Below are 23,263 nucleotides of genomic sequence, written 5' to 3'. Positions count from 1 at the left end.
TATGTAATGAAAGACATGGCGGACACAGGTGTATTAATGTGGCGCGCGCGCGGGCAGAGAGGGTCAGGAAACAATCATGTATGTAAAGTCGCAGGAAGGTGGGACTGGTTGGATGGCGACGCTTAGAAAGAAACCTGCGAGAAGAAAGACGATCAAAAGTTCAAGAGAAAAAACAGGTGGAAAAAAAAGATAAAATGACAAAAGAAAACGACGACAGGGAGGAAAAAGAAACCGGGCGAGCGGAGAGGAGGATGAGATGTCCACAGAGGGTTACAGGAAAGTAAAAGAAGTCCCGGTTAAATGGAGGAAGAAGGAGACCGGCGTCGAGAGTCCATGTCATATAAAACGTAGAATACTTTTATGCCAGGTACACTGATCGTACACGATGGATCCCTCTATCTGAAGGTGGATCCTAATGGAGGAACGGAGAGCACTGGAAGAGTTGGGGAAGATTTGGGCTTATTAGACTTGATGAAAGCAAATGTAGATTTCGAGAGGGGGAAAGACTGAGTAAAGGGGGAACAGTCATATACTGAGAGAGCTGGCATGGGACAATACGTGTGACAGCGCGTGCCAGCGAGAGACAGCATGGGCCAATGCGTAGCAGCGTGACACAGTACGTAACAGTGTGAGACCGCAGGGTACGCCGCGAGACAGCAGGGCCCACATTGTGAGATAGCAAGACGGTGCGAGACCCCCATGAGTGTCACCTGTCACCTTACACCATGTTCTGTATGTATGTAGGAGGGGTAACATTAACCCCTTCAGTGAGGGGTGTGTAGTTCATTACATGACACCCTTTGGCATTGAATGGGTGCCCACCGGCTAGGGGGAGGAGCCCCTCCATTTAGCCTGTGCTCTGTCCCTGCTCTCTCTTTGGAAATCTCCATTATTCCAAGGGAAATAATTCCTTTTGTGTGCATGGAATGGACCTCGGGAAGGAGGAGGGGGGGTGCACAGTGGACAGAGTGGAGGGGGATAAAGGGGGAGTGAGAGGTGGCCAGAAGGGGAGGGGGGAACCTGGGCATCGGGGGGGGGGGGAGGTCTGTGAGGGACGAAGGGGTCGCTTATACAGCTGTCATCAGACAAGGAAGAGGGGAGGGAGAGAGAGGAGGAGATATTGTGAAGTGTAAGATGGAATAGCCGGGACTCGCAGGCAGTGTGTGCTGCTGTGCAGGGGGGGCCTTGGATGCGTGGGGGCCATATTGTAAAATTAACCGGCTCCAGAGAGCGAGAGGAGGAGAGCAAAAGAGAAAATACCAACAAAAAAAGACTTTAGCCGGTGAATGCATATCCGAGAGGTGGAGAAGACATCGGTACCCTGCAGAGCATCCTTCCCCGGACTGATGCTCTGCCTGTCATTTTGACCCCCGCACGCTCCACTCTAACACTACTCCCCTCCGCCACAATCCGTGGCTGTGCAACGGGCGACACACGCACACCCTCACTTCTCCCCCGCACTACACACACCGACAGGTTTTTCGAGCCTGGATTTCTCCTCTCCATCATTTCTCCCCCCTCACTCAAACACACACACATCCGCGCACCCTCCCTCACTCACTCTCGCATCGCACAGCGCACCACGGCCTAATTCATCGGGTTATGAAAGCTGCCTGCACGCTGCTATGTTTGTTCCGCTCTCCGTCCCCTTTCTGTTTCAGCGAGCCGGCTCTGAACACACATGGCCCTTTAAGTCGCCTCTGTCCCTGGCAGGTGCTGACGGTAAGCTACATCGGCGCGGTCCACTGCTAGCAAGCAGGAGAGGCAGGCAGAGTGTGCCTCGCTGCCAAACCCCGCTGCTGCCTTTTATTCATGTTTGTATTGATCTCTGGCTGTCAGAGGCAGCGGATTCAGCTCTTCTGGTCGATAGACAGGGAAAAAAAAAAGAGAGAGAGGGAGAGGGAGAGGGAGAGAGGAGAGCTCGATTTGGAGACACTGGGATCTTTAGAAATTAGGGGGAAGATTTTAAGGGGGTATCCCAAAAAGGAACCCCACACTTACCTGCTCTATTTGTTTCCTTTTTTTTTTTTTTAGACCCCCCCCACCCCCCTACGCCCAAGAAAAGATTGGGCAATTGGAGTTGGCTTGAAGGTGTCTCCCCCTCTCCTGATGTGGGAGTTCCAACCTTTTAGAATAATTAAGGCTTATTAGTTTAATTGGGAGAGGCATGGGTGGGAGGGCAGGAGGGGCACATTCAGAATAGCAATTGGTTGGAGACGAGCAGTGGGTGAAATAATCTCATGTTAAATGACAAAAGAGGACGATATTCAGCAATCTGGGACAATATTGGATACATTATCACCTTGTTAATGGCTTTCTCAGCCGCTCGTCCGGGCTGGGAACACTTAGCACCTCTAAACTTTGCCTATGTACCCCAAGTTGTATGAAGTGTTCTGCAGGGGGGAGTACTTGGTGCACCTGATTTCATATTTTGCATTATGACTTTCCATAGTTTATAGACATGGGATTATTTACTCTTCTCACATAAAACCCTTCAAGATTTTTCTTTTAATTGTCTAGTTTTAGGGTATTGAAAATTAGAAAAATGTTAATTTTTTGGTTCCCCCCCTTGTGTTTGTCGTAGGTAATTGCGAATCATTGTGTAGGTCTGTGCGATGTAGAGTCTGGGGACCTGGTATTTGTTTGTCTTTATTATAATGTGTATTAACGGTGAGAGGTCCAGGATTAATGCTGCTAAATGGTGACTTGGAAGGACTTCATGCACAGGAATACAGGGGGGAGGGGAGGGGGCTGCGGACTTGGCACTATTAAGTTAATTATTATTGTTGTAAACACGTCTGTAAAGTTGTATCTCATCCTCCCAATAATTTTAGTTCTGCATTATATATTATCCAAAATGTGGTGAGATCATTTAACGACTGATAGTTCTATATTATAAAATACCACATCTGCTGGGCACCTATCTGTGTAATGTGTACATGTCTGTATTTATATATATATATTTTTTACTAATATTTTTTTTTGTATGTATATATATATATACACTGCTATAACATTTTTTTTAAGCATGGCTAATATTGTTCATGTTATGAAAATTCGACTTTTAGGCCTCCATCATTTGTAGTAATTATCTATCTATCTATCTATCTATCTATCTATCTATCTATCTATCTATCTATCTATCTATCTATCTATCTATCTATCTATCTATCTATCTATCTATCTAATATCTATCTATCTATCTATCTATCTATCTATCTATCTATCTATCTATCTATCTATCTATCTATCTATCTATCTATCTATCTCCTATCTATCTATCTATCTATCTATCTATCTATCTATCTATCTATCTATCTATCTATCTATCTATCTATCTATCTATCTATCTATCTATCTATCTAATATCGATCGATCGATCCCATTAGTGTTCCAATTATAATCTATAACCATTATACACCTTCCACTATCAGACTATACACATTGGAATAGTAGTGTCTATTTTCCGTGTCTAACCTGTGGGTGTTTTGGGCTGAAAGCTGCGTGATTTGGAATGGTGGATTTGGCCCTATGCAGCAGACGGTCTATCTCCACTCGAGCATCCTGAAATGGCTTTTTAATAGACTAATTACATTTGGTTTTGCAGTGCTTGCTGGATCCGGCCTCCCTATGTAAAGGGTTTAGTGAAGGGTCTCGTGTAACCCCCCATTTTATGACCAAACTCTTGGTTACTCTCCAGGACCGGTTTGGATAAAATGTGGGAAAACCCAGACTTTGATTAGAGATCAAAGTTTTGGATTTCATTTCCCCCCCCCCTCTGTGACAACAATAAAGGTATTGAGTAATATGGCGGATCGAGTCCACTGTAGAGCAATGTCATGTCACCGGCAGCCACATACAGTAAAGCTTAAAAGAGGAACATATTCGTCGAAACAGCTTTTCGATTTTGTGCGGAGAAAAATTCTGAATTGACTAATTAGATTGTAAGCTCTTAGACCCGAATCCTCTTCTTGTACGCGTCATCGTCATCATGTCTTAGAATATATCGATCAAAAGACCTTTTAACTTCCCGAAGATCTTCGTCTTCTTGAGAAGGGGAAGAATTGCAGGTTATGGCTAAGAAAACATTTGTGGAAGTCGTGTGTATCGCAGCACAAACATATTGTGGGATTTTTCATAAGGTCGAGAACTGCCCGTGTAGGGACCTTATAGAGAAGACCATTTAATAACAATGGGATTTTTTTCATTGACGCCGCCATTTCTGCCGGCTCTCCCTATACAATACAGCAGCCACAGCCTATGGAAAGTTTTAACATATTTTGTATATACTAACCCGGTACGTGATACCTTGTACCCCTTCTATTCTTAGGTAACCAGGGCTTCTTGTTCATTCATGATTTTTTCCTAGTCGTGAAATAGCTAGCCATTTTATGTGGGGATAACGTCCCCATCCCCCATACCTAATGGTCAATATTGGAGAATAAAACCCAGAATGTTGAGAGGTAAGAAGGTCGTATCGGGCGCGTCGCTCTTTCAATATTTTGTGGATGAAGAGAATTTAAGAGTGGACGCCGAGACCTGACTGTCTTCCCCCCGCACAGTCAGAAAATGGCTTCATAGCATTTGGGAATGGTACTCCGTCCTTCTTATTGGCTTTGATGTGGGCAAATCTGGTGGAAAGCCCCTTGGGTTTTGTACTTTTTTTTTTTTTTTTGTTCATGTCAATTAAAAAGTCTGCCGTTTTTTTTATACTCTGTTTTGCGTCTGATCAATAAACCAATATATTTGTTTTGCATAGACTCTATGGTGGAAGATACGGGTCTGTGGTGTCTTTCCGCTCTAATATGAGAGGTGATGATGATTTCAGCACCGGTTATTAGATAGATTATTTTGGTCTTGTTACGTTTATTGGTAACTGCCCGTTCCATTAGGTGCAAACATTTTTTTTAAAGTAAATCAGTGGAATTACTGCCGGTCCAGCCAATGAGACCCATACGGGACTATGCCGAGAGCATTCCCAAGATACCACTACTATATGTACATTTTTCCACACACATAGAGATATATATATATCTCTATCTATCTATCTATCTATCTATCTATCTATCTATCTATCTATCTATCTATCTATCTATCTATCTATCTATCTATCTATCTATCTATCTATCTATCTATCTATCTATCTATCTATCTATCTATCTATCTCATATCTATCTATCTCCTATCTATCTATCTATCTATCTATCTATCTATCTATCTATCTATCTATCTATCTATCTATCTATCTATCTATCTATCTATCTATCGCATATCTATCTATCTATCTATCTATCTATCTATCTATCTATCTATCTATCTATCTATCTATCTATCTATCTATCACATATCTATCTATCTCCTATCTATCTATCTATCTATCTATCTATCTATCTATCTATCTATCTATCTATCTATCTATCTATCTATCTATCTATCTATCTATCTATCTATCTATCTATCTATCTATCTCATATCTATCTATCTATCTATCTATCTATCTATCTATCTATCTATCTATCTATCTATCTATCTATCTATCTATCTATCTATCTATCTATCTATCTATCTATCTATCTATCTATCTCATATCTATCTATCTATCTATCTATCTATCTATCTATCTATCTATCTATCTATCTATCTATCTATCTATCTCTCTATCTCTCTATCTATCTATCTATCTATCTATCTCTCTATCTCTCTCATATCTATCTATCTATCTATCTATCTATCTATCTATCTATCTATCTATCTATCTATCTATCTATCTATCTATCTATCTATCTATCTATCTATCTATCTACACAATAATATATACTGCATTTGTTACAGTTGTGCTCAGCGGCATCGTGAACGAGTACGATATTGATTTTTTTAGGTGTAAACTGATTGTGCGTTTTTTGCTGAATTATGGTAACAATATATTTATTATTATTTATCATACTTCTGTTTATTCTTGTCCAGAAGCAACATTTCCAACAGATAAATAAAACAGAATAATATATCAGATTTCTTTTCCTATACATAATATATGACCTAGATGGTAGCTCATGACCAATCATAATATATATATATACATACATAAAATTTTTAGTCCAGTACAATTGGAATCATTCTGTTCTATCTATTCTAAATTATATTAAAACCTTACAGTGGTGATGTTTTTTGGGTGCATATGTAAAGCGGTTTTTAGTCCCTTAAAGTGGAACTCTACATTACTGTTAAACATTTATCTTATCAGCATATGAAAATTAATTAGGATTAGTTGAGTCCCTTTTCCAGACCCCTAACCGTTCTCAAAATTGAAATGGGCCCTGTTAGACCTCTTGCAACAAGGTGTCAGTGAGACCATGTACCTTCTCGATCCAGAACAGTAAGGATCATAGGAAAGGGATTTCCACCGATCCTAACGAATGTTAAATTTGGGTGATATGAATTTTGATAGTAACATGGAATGTCCCTTTAAGCATAAGAGAGGTTAACGTGACCATGCTGAATTTGCTGTGTGTAGTAATGAAATCTTTGCAATATACTATATCTATGTGCATAGGTTGTACATGACGTTGACATAATAACATTCAGATTAGCAGGGCCATTGACGTACTAAGCAAATACTCTCCACCTACAACTCTCATTATTCTCAACTAACCTGAATCAAAAAAGTAATTTCTATATTTATACAGTTCATATTCCAAAATATATGTGAGGCCGCTATAGTATTTGGACTTAACTATAGATACATATAGATATACTTGATAGTATCGTGTGTAGAAAAGACACCGCATAGTATGGAACTGCTGTTTATGACGTAGCTTACTGTTAACGTAAATAAAAGAATCTACTTTTAGACATCTGAATGTTTTCACTTATCTTTTTATATATTTTTTTAATGTTTTTTTCCCAACTAGACAATATTTTTATATATTTTTTTAAATGTTTTTTTTTTCCCCGGCCAGACAATGTTATGTGTCCCAGTAGCATAAATATGCAATTTTACAAGATAATTGCACTAAAATAATTTCCTACAATTTTCATCTATCCACTGCACTCATGTAAAATTTGTACTACTGGGTAACGGCCAGAAAAGATGACAATCCCAGTCCCAAGTCAGAAGTATGCTGAGAGTAGTTGTCACCTTTGCCCCAACCATAAACTTTATTGGAAAAGGGATCGATCACTCAATTGGAAATTTCTCGGGTCCGTTAGATAATAAATACCCCTAATCCAATCCTTTTGGCTTTATTCAATAAGCCGAATACTAAACAGAAAATTCTTGCTTATGGTCAGACAAATATCTTTAATAATGCATTTTATGTATTTTTATGTAAAATTAATAAAAATAAACCATGAGTTGATGTGAAGTCCATAAGGACCACGTTGGGTCTCGGTATTTAAAGCTGCAGCCCCGTTACTCATTAGTGTAAGTCTTTGCAGCAATGTCGAAAATCGACCATGAGCCGAAGATAAAGTAGGACAGTTCTAAAGATAAGATAGAATTTTCCACTCCTCTCCTATAAAATCGCTCTATAATGGTTTAAAATTTGTTGAAATAGGTGTTCATGGAAGAAGGTGTATTTTGTGTATCGGTGGTTATACACTTGCAGACTTGGACCTACTGATAATATGTAATTTTTTTTATTGCTTTCCGGGATTTGAGTGGCGGATGAAGAATAAAATAGTTACCATTCGTAAATCGGAGCAAGTATAATAGATGTGCGGGTGTGAGCGATGTCCGGGGCTTCGGTGTAGGGTAAATTTTGTATGGAGTTTCCTTTTTTAGGCCTTTTAGGTTTTTGTGTGATTCTTTGTATTGTTCTTATTGGTTCGTTTTAAGCCTGTTTTTGTGCACGTTTTATTACTCCTATCATAAAGTCTCTATTTTATTCAGTGCAAATATCTTGCAATACAGTGATCATGTAATCCAAGCTAAGGTATGGAATAAGTCACCTGCCCTACAGAACTGAGGGGATGTCCATGGCACGTCTATCACGTGCATTGCCGGACATGTATTATGTTGGTGGGTGCTTGGGAACATTGTTCAGATCCAGCAGGTCACCATTAGTTGTGGTGTGTAATCACTGTGCTCATGTCGGTGGCCACTAGTTATTTGTGTACTGCCTCACTACTACCAATATGGACTAGATCATCTGCATACACTTTAGGATTATTGACTCCCAACTGGCTGAGTGGCCCTTGGACTTGTAAGGTGTATGGACATCTTGAAGTGAAGGTCTATACTGAAGACTATTAGGCTGTGTAAACGAGTGCCGATCAACAAGACCGCTCGTCGATCGGTGATCGTTTGCTCCTTTCACCAGGAGCAATGATTGGCTATGTATGGGGATGAGCGATCGTTACTATGCCGACCGTTTTATTGGTCGCATAAACGAGCCGATCAGCCGATGAAAGACCGTTTTCTAATTCATCCGCTGATTGTTGACCTGTTTACACAGGGCAGTGATCGGGGACGAGCGTTTATATGATCATTCCTGATCATTGGCCCATGTAAAAGGGCCTTATTAAGGGAAGTTCCTAAATAGCAATTCCTAGACCCTAATGGCAAGTGATTGCTCCAAAGTCACCTCCAAATGGGGTTGTCTTCTACTGAACCTCTAGAATTATGGTGTCAAAGCCTGGAAACCCCACCGATCACTAGAATTGGGTGAGCCGCCCGTTTCCCCTCACTTCCCAACCGCAAGGAGGAGCGGGTTTGATTGGAGCCGTGGTCATGCCTGCGCCCTGCTCCTCCATTCAATGTCTATGGGTCAGGCAGAAACAGCAAGTACGGCAAAAGTTGCTTTATTTAGGCAAATACATTTGCAAAATTACTGTCACAAAAATGATTTGCGCCCTTGCAGACAGATGAGCCGGCACCTCCGCGTATCACTTAATCTCGTCCTATATACTATTCGGCTCTATCACTTTATATTACGTGAACAATTAGTTATCTGTAAGACTTACTTTATATAATCCTTCTACCCCGGGTTGTAAAACATAACTATACTGTTATGTCCTATTTCATGTATAAGTTATTCGGCTGTTTCTCTCCGGTTAATCTTCCTCTCGCTTCCCGTTTGGGTCCCACAAATCTCAGCCATCAGCCCTCTGCTCTTCTTTCAAAATCACCTTCCCTTTCTGTAAACTAATAAACCTCTTTAATATAGCGTCTAAAGCCTTCTTCTCCACCACTATAAAATAGACCCAGTACAAAATCATGTGTAAATGTATTGAACTCCTGACAAAATACATCACATTTTTTAGACCGCATGATCAGAGGCCTTTATCACTTCCTTTAATCATGTCCCAACATTTAATCATTATGGAAATCAGTCAATATGTTAATAAAAGACTTGACGGACGCGGCTGTTGCACATTGACCAGAAATCACGCCGCGCTGTCTATGGTTACCAGGTAGCTACAAATAGACGTCGGATTATTTATGGCCCCTATAAGCGCATTTTGTTTGGGGTACTGTCAGCCATCAGTTATATCTGTTAAGCTTTACAGTCATGGGCAGAAAAAGGTTAATTGTTATTATTTTTTTATATTACTATTATATAGGACTGGGTAGAAGAAATTGAGTCTGTTTTATTATAAATCAATTCAAATTAAAGCATCAGATATGTTATTCTCTAATTGATATTTAAAGAGGAATTCCGAAAATGATAAATTATCACCTATCCGCAGGATAGGTGATAATTCTCTGATTGCTGGGGTCCCCAACGATCGTGTGAACCCGAACCCCCAGATCCTTCTCACTGCTCGACCTTGATTGGAGTGGCGGTCGAGCGTGCACTTTCCGCTCCATTCACTGTCCATGAGAATGACGGAAACAGCCAAGCAATGTACCCGGCTGTTTCCGTCATTCCCATAGACATTCAGTGGAGCAGCAACACGCATGGGCGACCACCACGCCATTCAATGTCCTCAGTGTGGTCGAGCAGTGAGGAGGATCTGGGTGTTCAGGACTCACGATCGGTGGGGGTCCCAGCAATCAGAAAATGATCACCTATCCACAGGATAGATGATAATTAAACATTTTGGGAATGCCCCTTTAATGTCAACTAAAATGATAACTAAAGGAATTAAAAATAACGATATTATTTCAGGTATAGTTATTTAGCGCAAAACCCCGGATGGGGAGGGGCGCCACTGATTGCAATCACGTGTAGCCATGGTGACAGATCGCGACCAACATCAGACTACCACGCTAAGTATATATTCTAAGAATCCGCCATACTCTGCTGATGTCTGATATTACACTAGTGATAGTAGCAGGAGGGCAGAAACATTCATCTGGATCAGGGTTAAGTCATTTTTTTAATTTTTTTTGCATATTTAGTCCATAGGATGGAGATCTGTCGTAAGAAAATGTAATTGAAGGACTAAAGTTGATTTTCTATAAAAAATTATTTTAAACCCCATTTATATATAATGGTGAACAAAGGCGACTTTATCCTGATACCCCCATGGATTTCCATGAGCGAAGAAAACTCAATATATAAAATTCCCCAAAAACTAGTTGCGTCTACTTAATATTTCATGGATCTTTAATACTTCTATGGAAAATGGCCGGCATATCTGGATCTGGCCATACACTGGGGATTTTTGACGGTGGAAAAGGCCGATTAAGACCAATTTTTGCCGACTGCCGGGGGTTTTTTCTCGACATGAAATAGCGTCAGAGGTTGTTGTCTGTGAAAAGTAAATCTGCCGGGTTGATTTTCAGTCGTTGTCACAGTCCCGGGGACCTTGTTCATTACAAACAACAGATCTGCATCCCTTCAATAGACACCCAGACCAGGCCACAGATCAGGGCAGAGGTCGATCAGCGATTTGTCATGTTAACTCATAGACTGACCGATCGTGAACGGAAAGCTGTTCAGAAAACGGCCATCTGAATTAATATATGGCCAGCTTAATAGACTTGTTTCATCAGTTGTGCCATTCAGTAGTAGCAGTAATGTAATAGTTGAGATAGCAAATGTTTTAGTGATATTACTGTATTACTTTACTATTGGATGCAGATTTCTTGGGGCATTTCTGAGTTTCTATGCCTAGATCTAGACACTTACATGACGTACCTGCTGGAGGCAAATACAGAACGTGCCACACATGTACAAATAGTGGTAAGAGTCCTCTGAAATATTCAGTTTTAATGTTTGACCTTGAGAATTCCAGCACTTGGTATTACCTTTATTGTTTTTTATGTATCTCTAAAATCTATATGTCATAGACCCAAAGCTGCAATACTCTACCTGCTCTATAGGTATAGAGTATAAGAACCCTAAAATTGCTGTATTAATGTTTTTTATTTATCTTTCTGTAAAAAATGTCTACTTTTTCACCACCGTATCCATATTTGTTAAACTTGGTTACACATTGTCTGTATTGCATCATATATTTGTTACTTTACATATTTAGTACTTCCAAAATCCTGATTATTTTAGTCATTGACAGGCCACTTGCCTTCTTCTTCCAATTCTTCTTCTTCCTCCTCTTCTTTTTCCTCTTCTTCCTCTTCTTCTTCTTCCTCCTCTTCTTCTTCTGCTTCTTTCTCTTCTTCTTCCTCTTCTTCTTATTCTTCCTCCTACTCTTGTTCCTCTTTTTCTTCTTCCTCTTCTTCTTCTTCCTCTTCTTCCTCTTATTCCTCTTCTTTTTCCTCTTCTTCTTCCTCCCCTTCTTCCTCTTCTTTTTCCTCTTCTTCTTCCTCCTCTTCTTCCTCTTCTTCTTCTTCCTCCTCTTCTTCTTCTGCTTCTTTCTCTTCTTCTTCCTCTTCTTCTTATTCTTCCTCCTACTCTTGTTCCTCTTTTTCTTCTTCTTCTTCTTCCTCTTCTTCCTCTTATTCCTCTTCTTTTTCCTCTTCTTCTTCCTCCCCTTCTTCCTCTTCTTTTTCCTCTTCTTCTTCCTCCTCTTCTTCCTCTTCTTCTTCCTCTTCTTTTTTTCTTCTCTTTTTGATCTCTTGAAGACTCCTTTCCATATTCTCTTTATCCATCTCCCAATCCAGATTATTTGGACTAACCCTTAATGCCTTCATTTACCTACCATGCTTACCAACCTTTGAAACCCAAACCGTAGCCCATTTTTGGACCCACTTCAGTTCTGCCCAGACATTTTAATTAAAATTAGCATAAACGCTGCCCCTTTCGAGGTCCTGTTTGCAAGACTGTGGGTTACCAGTACGTCACCTCCTCTCCGGTCATTCAGCATCTCTAACTTTGTGCCATTCTGGATTGTTTGATGGCTCTATATGGTTTCTGGAGTTTTTACTAACATCATTTACTGTACTTTATAGAGGCATCATTTAAAGCGGTCTGTTCATTTGATAATATCTTATTTTTTTTCACGCATTGAAGTTCTCATAGGTTTTCACAACTCTGCTATGTACAGTACAATTCCGATTATCCGGCAAACTTTAGACTGGGTTTTTATCAGGATGTTTTAGGCCTCATGACAGCATTAAAATGCTCAGGCCATCTATAGAAATAAAGTAAGATCGTAGCCTCTGTTGGCAGTTCCGTCATATTTCACCGATAAGAATAGCGCAGCATGTATCGCTATTCTTCCCGTCAAAACAATGAACTACACGATGGACATCCTTGGTGTCCATCGTGCGACAGATCCGGCACCACCATTATGGTTTCTATTATAACGGAAACCATAACGGCGGTGTGGACAGCAGAGCCTTAGTCAGCCATAAAATAAGAGTACATTGTAATCAACAAAGGTTTTTGTTAGAAAATATTGAGATGAAAACTTGAATCATTATTGCTAAGTATGGAAAATTCTTCTAACAGTTTTCATTTTGATTACCATATCTACGTCTTGGGTCATGTATTTATGTATCCATGTAAACGTTCTCTTCTAGTCTGTACTAGATATGCAAATACATTAGACCGCATATGTGACGTTTAGTAAACATGGAGAGATTTACTTTTCCTCCTTGCTATACACGTTCCTGGACGTAGTCACGGCAACCAAAATAAAAACAAAACAAAAAATAAACAACATCCATTTTTTACAGTATTGGCTGTCGAGAACTGTATGAAGGTGCAGAAAAGCTATAAAATTTATATAACAAAGTGACTTCTTATTAAATAACATTAGTTAGAAAAAGCTCTAGAACCACTTCAAGGCAGTAAATATATATATATTGACCATTGTTATACAGAAATTATTTCTACATATGTAGTGTAGAAAAAAAAGCGGCTCGGCTGTCTGGGAGGATGGAGAACTTTAACTATATTACATTTACGAACCACATGCCAATAATGGTTGATCCATCAAAAATACATTTTAAATCCACACACACACACACACACACACAGAGATATTGCTAAACAATGGATCTTATAGGGGTTTAATGAGATGAAGGGGGTCTACGTTTTTACATATTGAGTACATACAACTTTCCTGCTTCCATATAGCAGTGACCAGCACGGTAGAGGTAACTCTACAGGACAGAAGACGATTAATAGGGTTTTCCAGTCCTAACAAATGTATGGCCTATCCTTAAGGATAGGTCATAAATGCCTGATTGGGGGGAGCCCGAATCCCGGCGCCCCTGCTAATCAGCTGTTTTGAAGGGGACCGTGACGCTCGTACGTGCGCTGCTTTCCCTTCATTCCTAACCTGCATGATAATGTAGCGACAGTTCAACGTATTACAGCCGTCTCCCATTCACCTGATTGGGAGAAGGCTGTAATACTGTGAGCCGCCGTTACACGCGTGTCGGTGATTCACAGTACGAGCAGGTTTAAATGAAGGGGAAGCAGTTCTCGTAGGAACGCCAAGACCCCTTCAACACAGCTGATCGGCGGGGGTGCCGGGAGACGATCCCCCACTGATCAAGTATTGATGGCCTATCCTGACAATAGGCTATCAATTTCTTAGGACTGGAAAACCCCTCTGAAGTGGTTGTCTCGTGCCCCTACTCGGATCCCCCTCTATGAGCCAGAATGGAAAACTACTCTATGGGGGGGGGGGGTTTCCCGTCCTGTCAACCTCAAACCATCCATGTGTTATATGGATGGCCATTCATCTGAATACTGGCCAGAGTGGTCTGATTTTTCCTGGGGCAACAGGAGCCGCTACTGCAATATAATCTTGTCTCTGATCTTTTAAATATAACTAATACACATAGGCGCATATATATGTAAATGTTTTTGATTGCTTGTTTACATCTTCATCGTACAACATCGCTTCAAAATGGCGTCCGATGAAACCCGGTTAACATATAATGGGGTCTATTGGGGTTCTGTTGAGGTTCCCGTTGTTTTGACGGCAAGAATAGTGCTGATGAAGTGATGAAACTGCAGACGGAGGCCCTGGATGGAACTCCGAATGAGCAGTGTGAACATAGCCTTAATCGCCCTGTACATTATTTGTAGCGGCCTCTTATATGAATAATGTTTTTGTTATATTGAACTTTCGTTTCTTTGTTCTACATTTCAGTCCAGTGAATGTAATAAACGACTAGTAACATGACTGTATAAAAATAAGGAAAGAACCAACAAAAAGGCTGTGAATAGATGTTAGTCAAAATAGTTACAGTATTTAGACAATTTTGTTAATATGTCCTATCAGGGCACGCTGGGCTGATAGAAGGGGAGACTACTAGCCCGGGCTGGGAGCCAAATGCAGCTCTTAACTTTAAAGACTCAATTGCTTCCATTAAAAACCCTGTTATGCCCGTTGATTTTAATGGGCACCATGTAATACTTTGTGGGTGCTGCAGGGAAAATTAGCATCTATGTTGTGATTCTTCTGTTGTTACTAACTTATCGCAAGAGGTTCACGCAGCAGGACCCCCCACAACTCGGATAGAGGTTCTCCAAACCTGACAGACCACAATAGTAAAGTTGGCTCTGGTATTTGGAATCGCATCCCCTCACTTGAGTTGTGTGGTTCATTATACCGGCTGATCGGTTTACCACCAGCTTTATCACTCTAGTCTCTTGTAGTAGTACCCCTATGACAAATTGGTTTAGTCGTGTCTGATGGGTACAGTTGTGACGTGGGTACTAGTGCAATACCGCAGAGATATGGACCCTCAATCTCTTTTTTTTTAATTTTTTACTAAAATTACATTACAAATCTCCAAATGCCTTTATAACTCATAATACTACTAATACTAACACCAATAATACTACTAATACTAACACCAATAATACTACTAATACTAACACCAATAATACTACTAATACTAACACCAATAATACTACTAATACTAACACCAATAATACTACTAATACTAACACCAATAATACTACTAATACTAACACCAATAATACTACTAATACTAACACCAATAATACTACTAATACTAACACCAATAATACTACTAATACTAACACCAATAATACTACTAATACTAACAATAATAATACTACTAATACTAACACCAATAATACTACTAATACTAACAATAATAATACTACTAATACTAACAATAATAATACTACTAATACTAACACCAATAATACTACTAATACTAACACCAATAATACTACTAATACTAACACCAATAATACTACTAATACTAACACCAATAATACTACTAATACTAACACCAATAATACTACTAATACTAACAATAATAATACTAATAATAATAACAATAATAATACTAATAATAATAACAATAACACCAATAATAATACTACTACTAACAATAATACCAATAATACTACTAATACTAACACCAATAATACTACTAATACTAACACCAATAATACTACTAATACTAACACCAATAATACTACTAATACTAACACCAATAATACTACTAATACCAATAATACTACTAATACTAACACCAATAATACTACTAATACTAACACCAATAATACTACTAATACTAACACCAATAATACTACTAATACTAACACCAATAATACTACTAATACTAACACCAATAATACTACTAATACTAACACCAATAATACTACTAATACTAACACCAATAATACTACTAATACTAACACCAATAATACTACTAATACTAACACCAATAATACTACTAATACTAACACCAATAATACTACTAATACTAACACCAATAATACTACTAATACTAACACCAATAATACTACTAATACTAACACCAATAATACTACTAATACTAACAATAATAATACTAATAATAATAACAATAATAATACTAATAATAATAACAATAACACCAATAATAATACTACTACTAACAATAATACCAATAATACTACTAATACTAACACCAATAATACTACTAATACTAACACCAATAATACTACTAATACTAACACCAATAATACTACTAATACTAACACCAATAATACTACTAATACCAATAATACTACTAATACTAACACCAATAATACTACTAATACTAACACCAATAATACTACTAATACTAACACCAATAATACTACTAATACTAACACCAATAATACTACTAATACTAACACCAATAATACTACTAATACTAACACCAATAATACTACTAATACTAACACCAATAATACTACTAATACTAACACCAATAATACTACTAATACTAACACCAATAATACTACTAATACTAACACCAATAATACTACTAATACTAACACCAATAATACTACTAATACTAACACCAATAATAATACTACTACTAATACTACTAACAATAATACTAATAATAATAACAATAATAATACTAATCATAATAACAATAACACCAATAATACTACTACTACTACTACTACTACTACTACTACTACTACTACTACTACTACTACTACTACTACTACTAACAATAATAATACTAATAATAATAACAACACCAATAACACTACTACTAACAATAATACTAATAATAATACCAATAATACTACTAATCATAATAATACTAACAATAATAACAACAACAACAACAACACCAATAATACTTCTACTACTACTAATAATAATACTATTACTAACAATAATACCAATAATACTACTAATAAAAATAATACTAATCATAATAATACTACTAATACTAAAAATAATACTAATAATAATACTAATAATAACAACAACACCAACACCAATACTAATACTAGTAATAATAATAATAATACTAACAATAATACTACTAAGAATACTACTAATAATACTATTACTAATACTACTAGCAATAATACTAATAATAATACTAATAATAATAATAATAGCATCTTCCTCCCCTGGTAAAATACACAGTGGTTTATGCAGTGTCAGGACTGGAGGTTCATTGTGTGGTGTTTTTTTTTAAGGGTACAAATGTTACAATTGTTCAGAAGCCACAAAAGATGACATTGATCTGTGTAGAAAATATTTTGTTTCTCAGTTGAGACCAAATGGAAGTGACTTCAGTGTCGAGGCTGCTTTGCATTAGATCCTCACAAAGGTGATGTGAAAAAGCCTTGACAAACTGCGAGACTTTCCTACTTCTGTTTATAACACAATACTACAAGAATGGTAACATTGTGGCCACTTTAAATGGAAGCCGTTGCTTGTTCTACTTAGTGCCCCGTTCACTATTGTTGTGTCTCTTCTGGACTGATGTATTTTTCTTTTGTGGTTAACACAGAGCAGTCGAGTCTAGGTGATTTTTAGCCTAAATCCAATCTGGACGATCTAACCATTTTCTTATGTATAACCAGGTCCACGTCTCTACTACTATATTAGATGTAAAATGGTTACAAAAATGATTTCTTTTTTCCCATCATATTTGTTCCACCATATGACTTGGGCCTCGTTCACATCTGCATTCGACTTTTCATTGTTCTCTGCAGTCAGAGGAGCAGAACAACGAAGAAAAAAAACCGGAAGCTCCGATTCCATTGCATGACGGACACCAACGACTGAACTCATTGACTAATGGGTTCTGTCGGGGTGCACGTGGTTTTACCGGAAACAATAGTGCAGCATGCTGCGCTATTGTTTCCGGTATTCTCGGCCGGATCTGCGACGGAGGCCGCTAAGTGAGCATCCAACACAGATGTGAACAATGCCTTAACTGATGATTGAGAAACTGATGCAGGTGTCCAAGCTGCTGATATTAGAGGGGATGTCTGGTTTAGAAAACCCATTTTCACAGCATTCCGAGTTATTACAGGAGAGTCCGTAGTTCAGGACCCCCATTAATTAACCGAGAGCGGCTACAAAAAGCCTCCTCCATCTGCAGGACCTGGCACTTCTATTATACGGACATCCCAGCGACTTCAATGGGCACAGTGTAATGCTTCATTTCCCCTGTGATGGCGCTGCAAGGGAATGGAACACTTACTGACAGGTTTCCAGGAAGATGTGATCGCTGAGATGACCAGCAGCCATTCACCCTGTGATCACGTTATTTTAAGGGGATCCTTGAAAGAAAAAAGGATTGTCCAAAAAGGACAACCCCTTTAAATTTGAAAAAAGGGACGCATGCTAAATTTTTGTTCTGCACAAAAATCGAATAATTCAAATTTCTGCATTTGTTTAAAAAGATTGCTTGAGAGACCCTTCCTATTTTAACTTTTTTGGTAAATAATAATGTGGGGTCTTAGACTGAGCAACGCAAGAGGTATCCCCAAAAGGATAGCACCCTGTCCTCTTATTAGTCTGCTGGGTGGTATAAAGTCTTTTTCACAGCTGACAAGGCTCTTCAGACACCTCCTAAATGAAGACCCTCCTTGTATGTGAAGGCTCACGGTGAAGTTCATTAAAATATCTGGTTCCTTAGAATGAAATGCTGAGCAGAATTAGTTGTATTGCTGCGCCTGTCGCCCAGCGGAAAACCCTAATATACGCCTGACTGTCTAAGGTCACTATAAAGAGAGGGCTGACGGAGGGGCTTCACAATCTCTTCCTCCACCGTGCATAGAGTTAGTTGGGTTGTTGGTTGCGGTTCTTGTAATATTTTCTACTGCTAAGTATTTGTTGTATTGCTGTTTTGTTAGGTGGAAATCTGAAGCTACAATGTATCAGAAATGTCTCGGAGAAAAAGTGACCGTGTTGCCCATAACAACCAATCGGCTCAGCTTAAATCTTCCAAACTGCACTGCAGAAATTGAAACATTGACTCGTTGGTTGCTATAGGCAACAAGGACACGGAGACGGGACTGATCCATACGGTCCATGGTTTTTGTGTTCTATTTGGTAGATCATAAATTTATCTGATAATTGTACAATTTTTTTTTTTTGTACTTTACATTCCACAACATAAAGTATCTATCTATCTATCTATCTATCTATCTATCTATCTATCTATCTATCTATCTATCTATCTATCTATCTATCTATCTATCTATCTCATATCTATCTATCTATCTATCTATCTATCTATCTATCTATCTATCTATCTATCTATCTATCTATCTATCTATCTATCTATCTATCTATCTCATACCTATCTATCTATCTATCTATCTATCTATCTATCTATCTATCTATCTATCTATCTATCTATCTATCTATCTATCTATCTATCTATCTATCTATCTATCTATCTATCTATCCTATCTATCTATCTATCTATCTATCTATCTATCTATCTATCTATCTATCTATCTATCTATCTATCTATCTATCTATCTATCTATCTATCTATCTATCTATCTATCTATCTATCTCATACCTATCTATCTATCTATCTATCTATCTATCTATCTATCTATCTATCTATCTATCTATCTATCTATCTATCTATCTCATACCTATCTATCTATCTATCTATCTATCTATCTCATACCTATCTATCTATCTATCTATCTATCTATCTATCTATCTATCTATCTATCTATCTATCTATCTATCTATCTATCTATCTATCTATCTATCTATCTATCTCATACCTATCTATCTATCTATCTATCTATCTATCTATCTATCTATCTATCTATCTATCTATCTATCTATCTATCTATCTATCTATCTATCTATCTATCTCATACCTATCTATCTATCTATCTATCTATCTATCTATCTATCTATCTATCTATCTATCTATCTATCTATCTATCTATCTATCTATCTATCTATCTATCTATCTATCTATCTCTACTGTGTCCCCATGCTTAATGTCCTTTATACTATTATACTTTATGAATCATCTACATAAAATAAAACAGAATTCTATATGGTTTAACACTTTTACGTGGCCTTGAGGAAGGAATTATTCTTTAACTTATCAGGTTTATTATCCTATTGAACAAAAACATAGGCCGACATTTATCAAAAGTGGTAGCATTTTTAGCCAGAATGTAAATTACAGCTAGCCTACGTTATTGACATTCGTTGTGACAGATTTATCAAAAAGGGCACCTGAAATCATAAATTTGTCACAACATACATCACTCCCATTAACTCTTACACTGGCTAGAATTATGTCACTTTTTTCTACTACAGTTTCTGCGTTGAGTATAGATGTAACTTTTTATTCTTTTATTTGCTACTTGCTAAAGTCGCATTTCCTAAGTGTGTCTAAATCCTGGCCAGGCAGTAAGCCATGCATTTGCATTTTACTTTTAGAAACTGATATGCATGGCACAAATTGCTCTAAATTCTGGCACAATTGGTTAATAAATAGGTCACTCCGCACATTAGACAATATTTTGGAGCAAAATGCACCAAAAAAATGGTGCAAATCCATTGATAACTGTAAGCCATTGGGGGAAATATATTAAGATTGGCGTGTCAAATGTCAGTTTCAAACTAATTTACATTCGCAGAAAGTGTGCCAAATATATTAAGAGGTGCAAACCTCTTAATATATATGGTGCATCTTTGGCTATCTGTGTGACTGAAATGCAAATCTTCACCTGCCATGAGCAGTCGTAGATTTGCGGCGTAACTTACGCCGGTTTCTAGTGATACATCTGTCATTCTGATGGATACTCCACCCCCTTCAGCTAAACCCTGCCCCCTTTTATTACCACTTTCAGAAAGTGGTGCGAAAAATAAAAAGTTGCCCGTTTTAGCGCAACTGTGACGTTTGCCGAAATTTGCGTCTTATGCCAGAAAACTGGCGTAAACCTGTTGAGATATTTCCCTCATTGTCTTCTATGGTCACATGGCATGTCCTAACCTCACAATTGGATCGGATCGCTAGTCTAAGAAAGGTTGGACTTGATAGACCTTATTTTTCAACCTAGTAATTTAGTAGTTTCCCAACAGCACAAGATCCACAGGTTGTCAGGGCATACTGAGAGTTGTAGTTTCCCAACAGCACAAGATCCACAGGTTGTCAGGGCATACCGAGAGTTGTAGTTTCCCAACAACTCAAGATCCACAGGTTGTCAGGGCATACTGAGAGTTGTAGTTTCCCAACAGCTCAAGATCCACAGGTTGTCAGGGCATACTGAGAGTTGTAGTTTCCCAACAGGTCAAGATCCACAAGTTGTCAGGGCATACTGAGAGTTGTAGTTTCCCAATAGGTCAAGATCCACAGGTTGTCAGGGCATACTGAGAGTTGTAGTTTCCCAACAGCTCAAGATCCACAGGTTGTCAGGGCATACTGAGAGTTGTAGTTTCCCAACAGCACAAGATCCACAGGTTGTCAGGGCATACTGAGAGTTGTAGTTTCCCAACAGCTCAAGATCCACAGGTTGTCAGGGCATACTGAGAGTTGTCGTTTCCCAACAGCTCAAGATCCACAGGTTGCCTACTAAAGTAGACACGTTGCATTGGGCAACTGGATATTGTAAGACTATTTTTACATTGGGGTCAATGAAAGATGGTGATCAGATTTACTGATCGCTCAGCGGATGATCACAATAATCAAGTGGCACTTTTCCAATGCCCTGTTTTGCTGGCAGCATGTTCTTTATTTCTGGCTACCATGTGGCATCCTTCAGACTTGCTAATGATCAGTGGACCAGTCCAAGAGTTTTGGAGCAGTTTTACTATTGGTGTTGTGCCAGAATTCTGGCCTATGTTGCATTTTCTTTTTGGCACAATCATTAATCAAAATTCTCCAAAAAGAAGAGATGTTTGTGACTCGTCCAGCCAAGGGGCGTGGTTTAGTGGGAACGGAGGCGGGGTGTAAGTTGCACCAATTTCCACCACAATTTTGTCTAAATTTGGTCTAAAGGAAGCCAACCAAGAGGTGGTATAATGTTGTGGTAAATGTCATCCAGCATGGGCCACTATGGTAAAATTTGGCGCATCTAGTCTAATTCTAATCTGTTTGAAGTCAAGACAATATTAGTAAATCCACCTCAGTCTGTTATCTGGACATTTCATATGTGGTATTGACTTGAACTCACTATTTACTACCATTAACTGTGTCTTTCCCAAAATCTATTTACTTGTTCCTTTTTGATAACTCCTGTAAGATAATTGACTATGTTTTACCCGCCTTCCAATGGAAAACCACAGATAACACATTGTCATAGCTCTCATTTTTGGCACATTGCACGGGTCTTCTGTTGGAGGGACTACAAGAGATTTAAAGGGGTTATCATATCATAGACATTAGTGATATAGCGCTAGGATATTCATTTGTCGGAGTTACCCTTCCTGTCGGCGACCACTCAGACATTCTAGTTAATGGTTGGCCATTCAGCCAACCGGAAAAAGCCCAGAAAAGTAAGTTGACCTCTTTAAGGCCTCCTTCACACACTGAATTGAAAACACTGGCGTTATTAAAATGTACTATGCGTTTTTTTTAAGGCGTTTTTCATTTAGTGTAATTTTACATATTATTTTTCTGGTTTTCCTACGGAGAAGCCTATGGGAGAAACACCTGAAAAAACGCCATACCCAGAGCATGCTGCGTTTGGGGGAAAAAACATCACCGACCACAAAATTGCCTCAAAAACACCACAAACCAGAACGCAGTTGTGTGTATCGCATTTTATGTTTTACTATAGAATTTAATGTAACGCCTGGCCGCACTAAAAAACACAACAGAAAACGCCATAAAAAAATGCAGTAAAACGCTGTGTTTATGTAAATCCACCTTAGGCTTCGTTCACACCTGCGTCGGGACACCGTTCATGGGTTCCGTCAGAGCATTCCGTCAGGGAAACCCATGAACGGAATCCAAACTGAAACAAACGGAAACCACAGCTTTCCGTTTGCATCACCATTGATTTCAATGGTGAAGAATCCGGTGCAAATGGTTTCCGTTGGTCACCGTTGTGTAAGAGTTCCGTCGTTTTGACGGAATGAATAGCGCAGTCGACTACGGTATTAATTCTGTCAAAACGACGGAACCCTTACACAACGGTGACAAATGGAAACCATTTACACCGGATCTGTCACCATTGAAATCAATGGTGATGCAAACGGA

The 23,263-nt window shown here is 38.5% G+C and overlaps 1 protein-coding gene across 4 annotated transcripts in view; it reads left to right on the top strand.

Moving 5' to 3' along the window:
- The first annotated feature begins 1,120 nt into the window (after window positions 1-1,120).
- The window catches only part of POU2F2 (POU class 2 homeobox 2), a 91,570-nt gene continuing 69,427 nt past the window's right edge, over window positions 1,121-23,263 (top strand). For all 4 annotated transcript variants that reach the window (XM_075840298.1, XM_075840297.1, XM_075840296.1 and 1 more), the window contains exon 1: window positions 1,121-1,722. In XM_075840298.1, coding sequence (XP_075696413.1) covers window positions 1,626-1,722 — 97 coding nt within the window. In that variant the 5' untranslated portion in view covers window positions 1,121-1,625. The remainder of the gene's footprint in view (window positions 1,723-23,263) is intronic.

This window comes from Rhinoderma darwinii, chromosome 10 (assembly GCF_050947455.1).
Source record: "Rhinoderma darwinii isolate aRhiDar2 chromosome 10, aRhiDar2.hap1, whole genome shotgun sequence".
NCBI lineage: Eukaryota > Metazoa > Chordata > Amphibia > Anura > Rhinodermatidae > Rhinoderma > Rhinoderma darwinii.
Note: the sequence above shows the minus strand (reverse complement) of the source record. Positions and strands in the feature narration are given on the sequence as shown.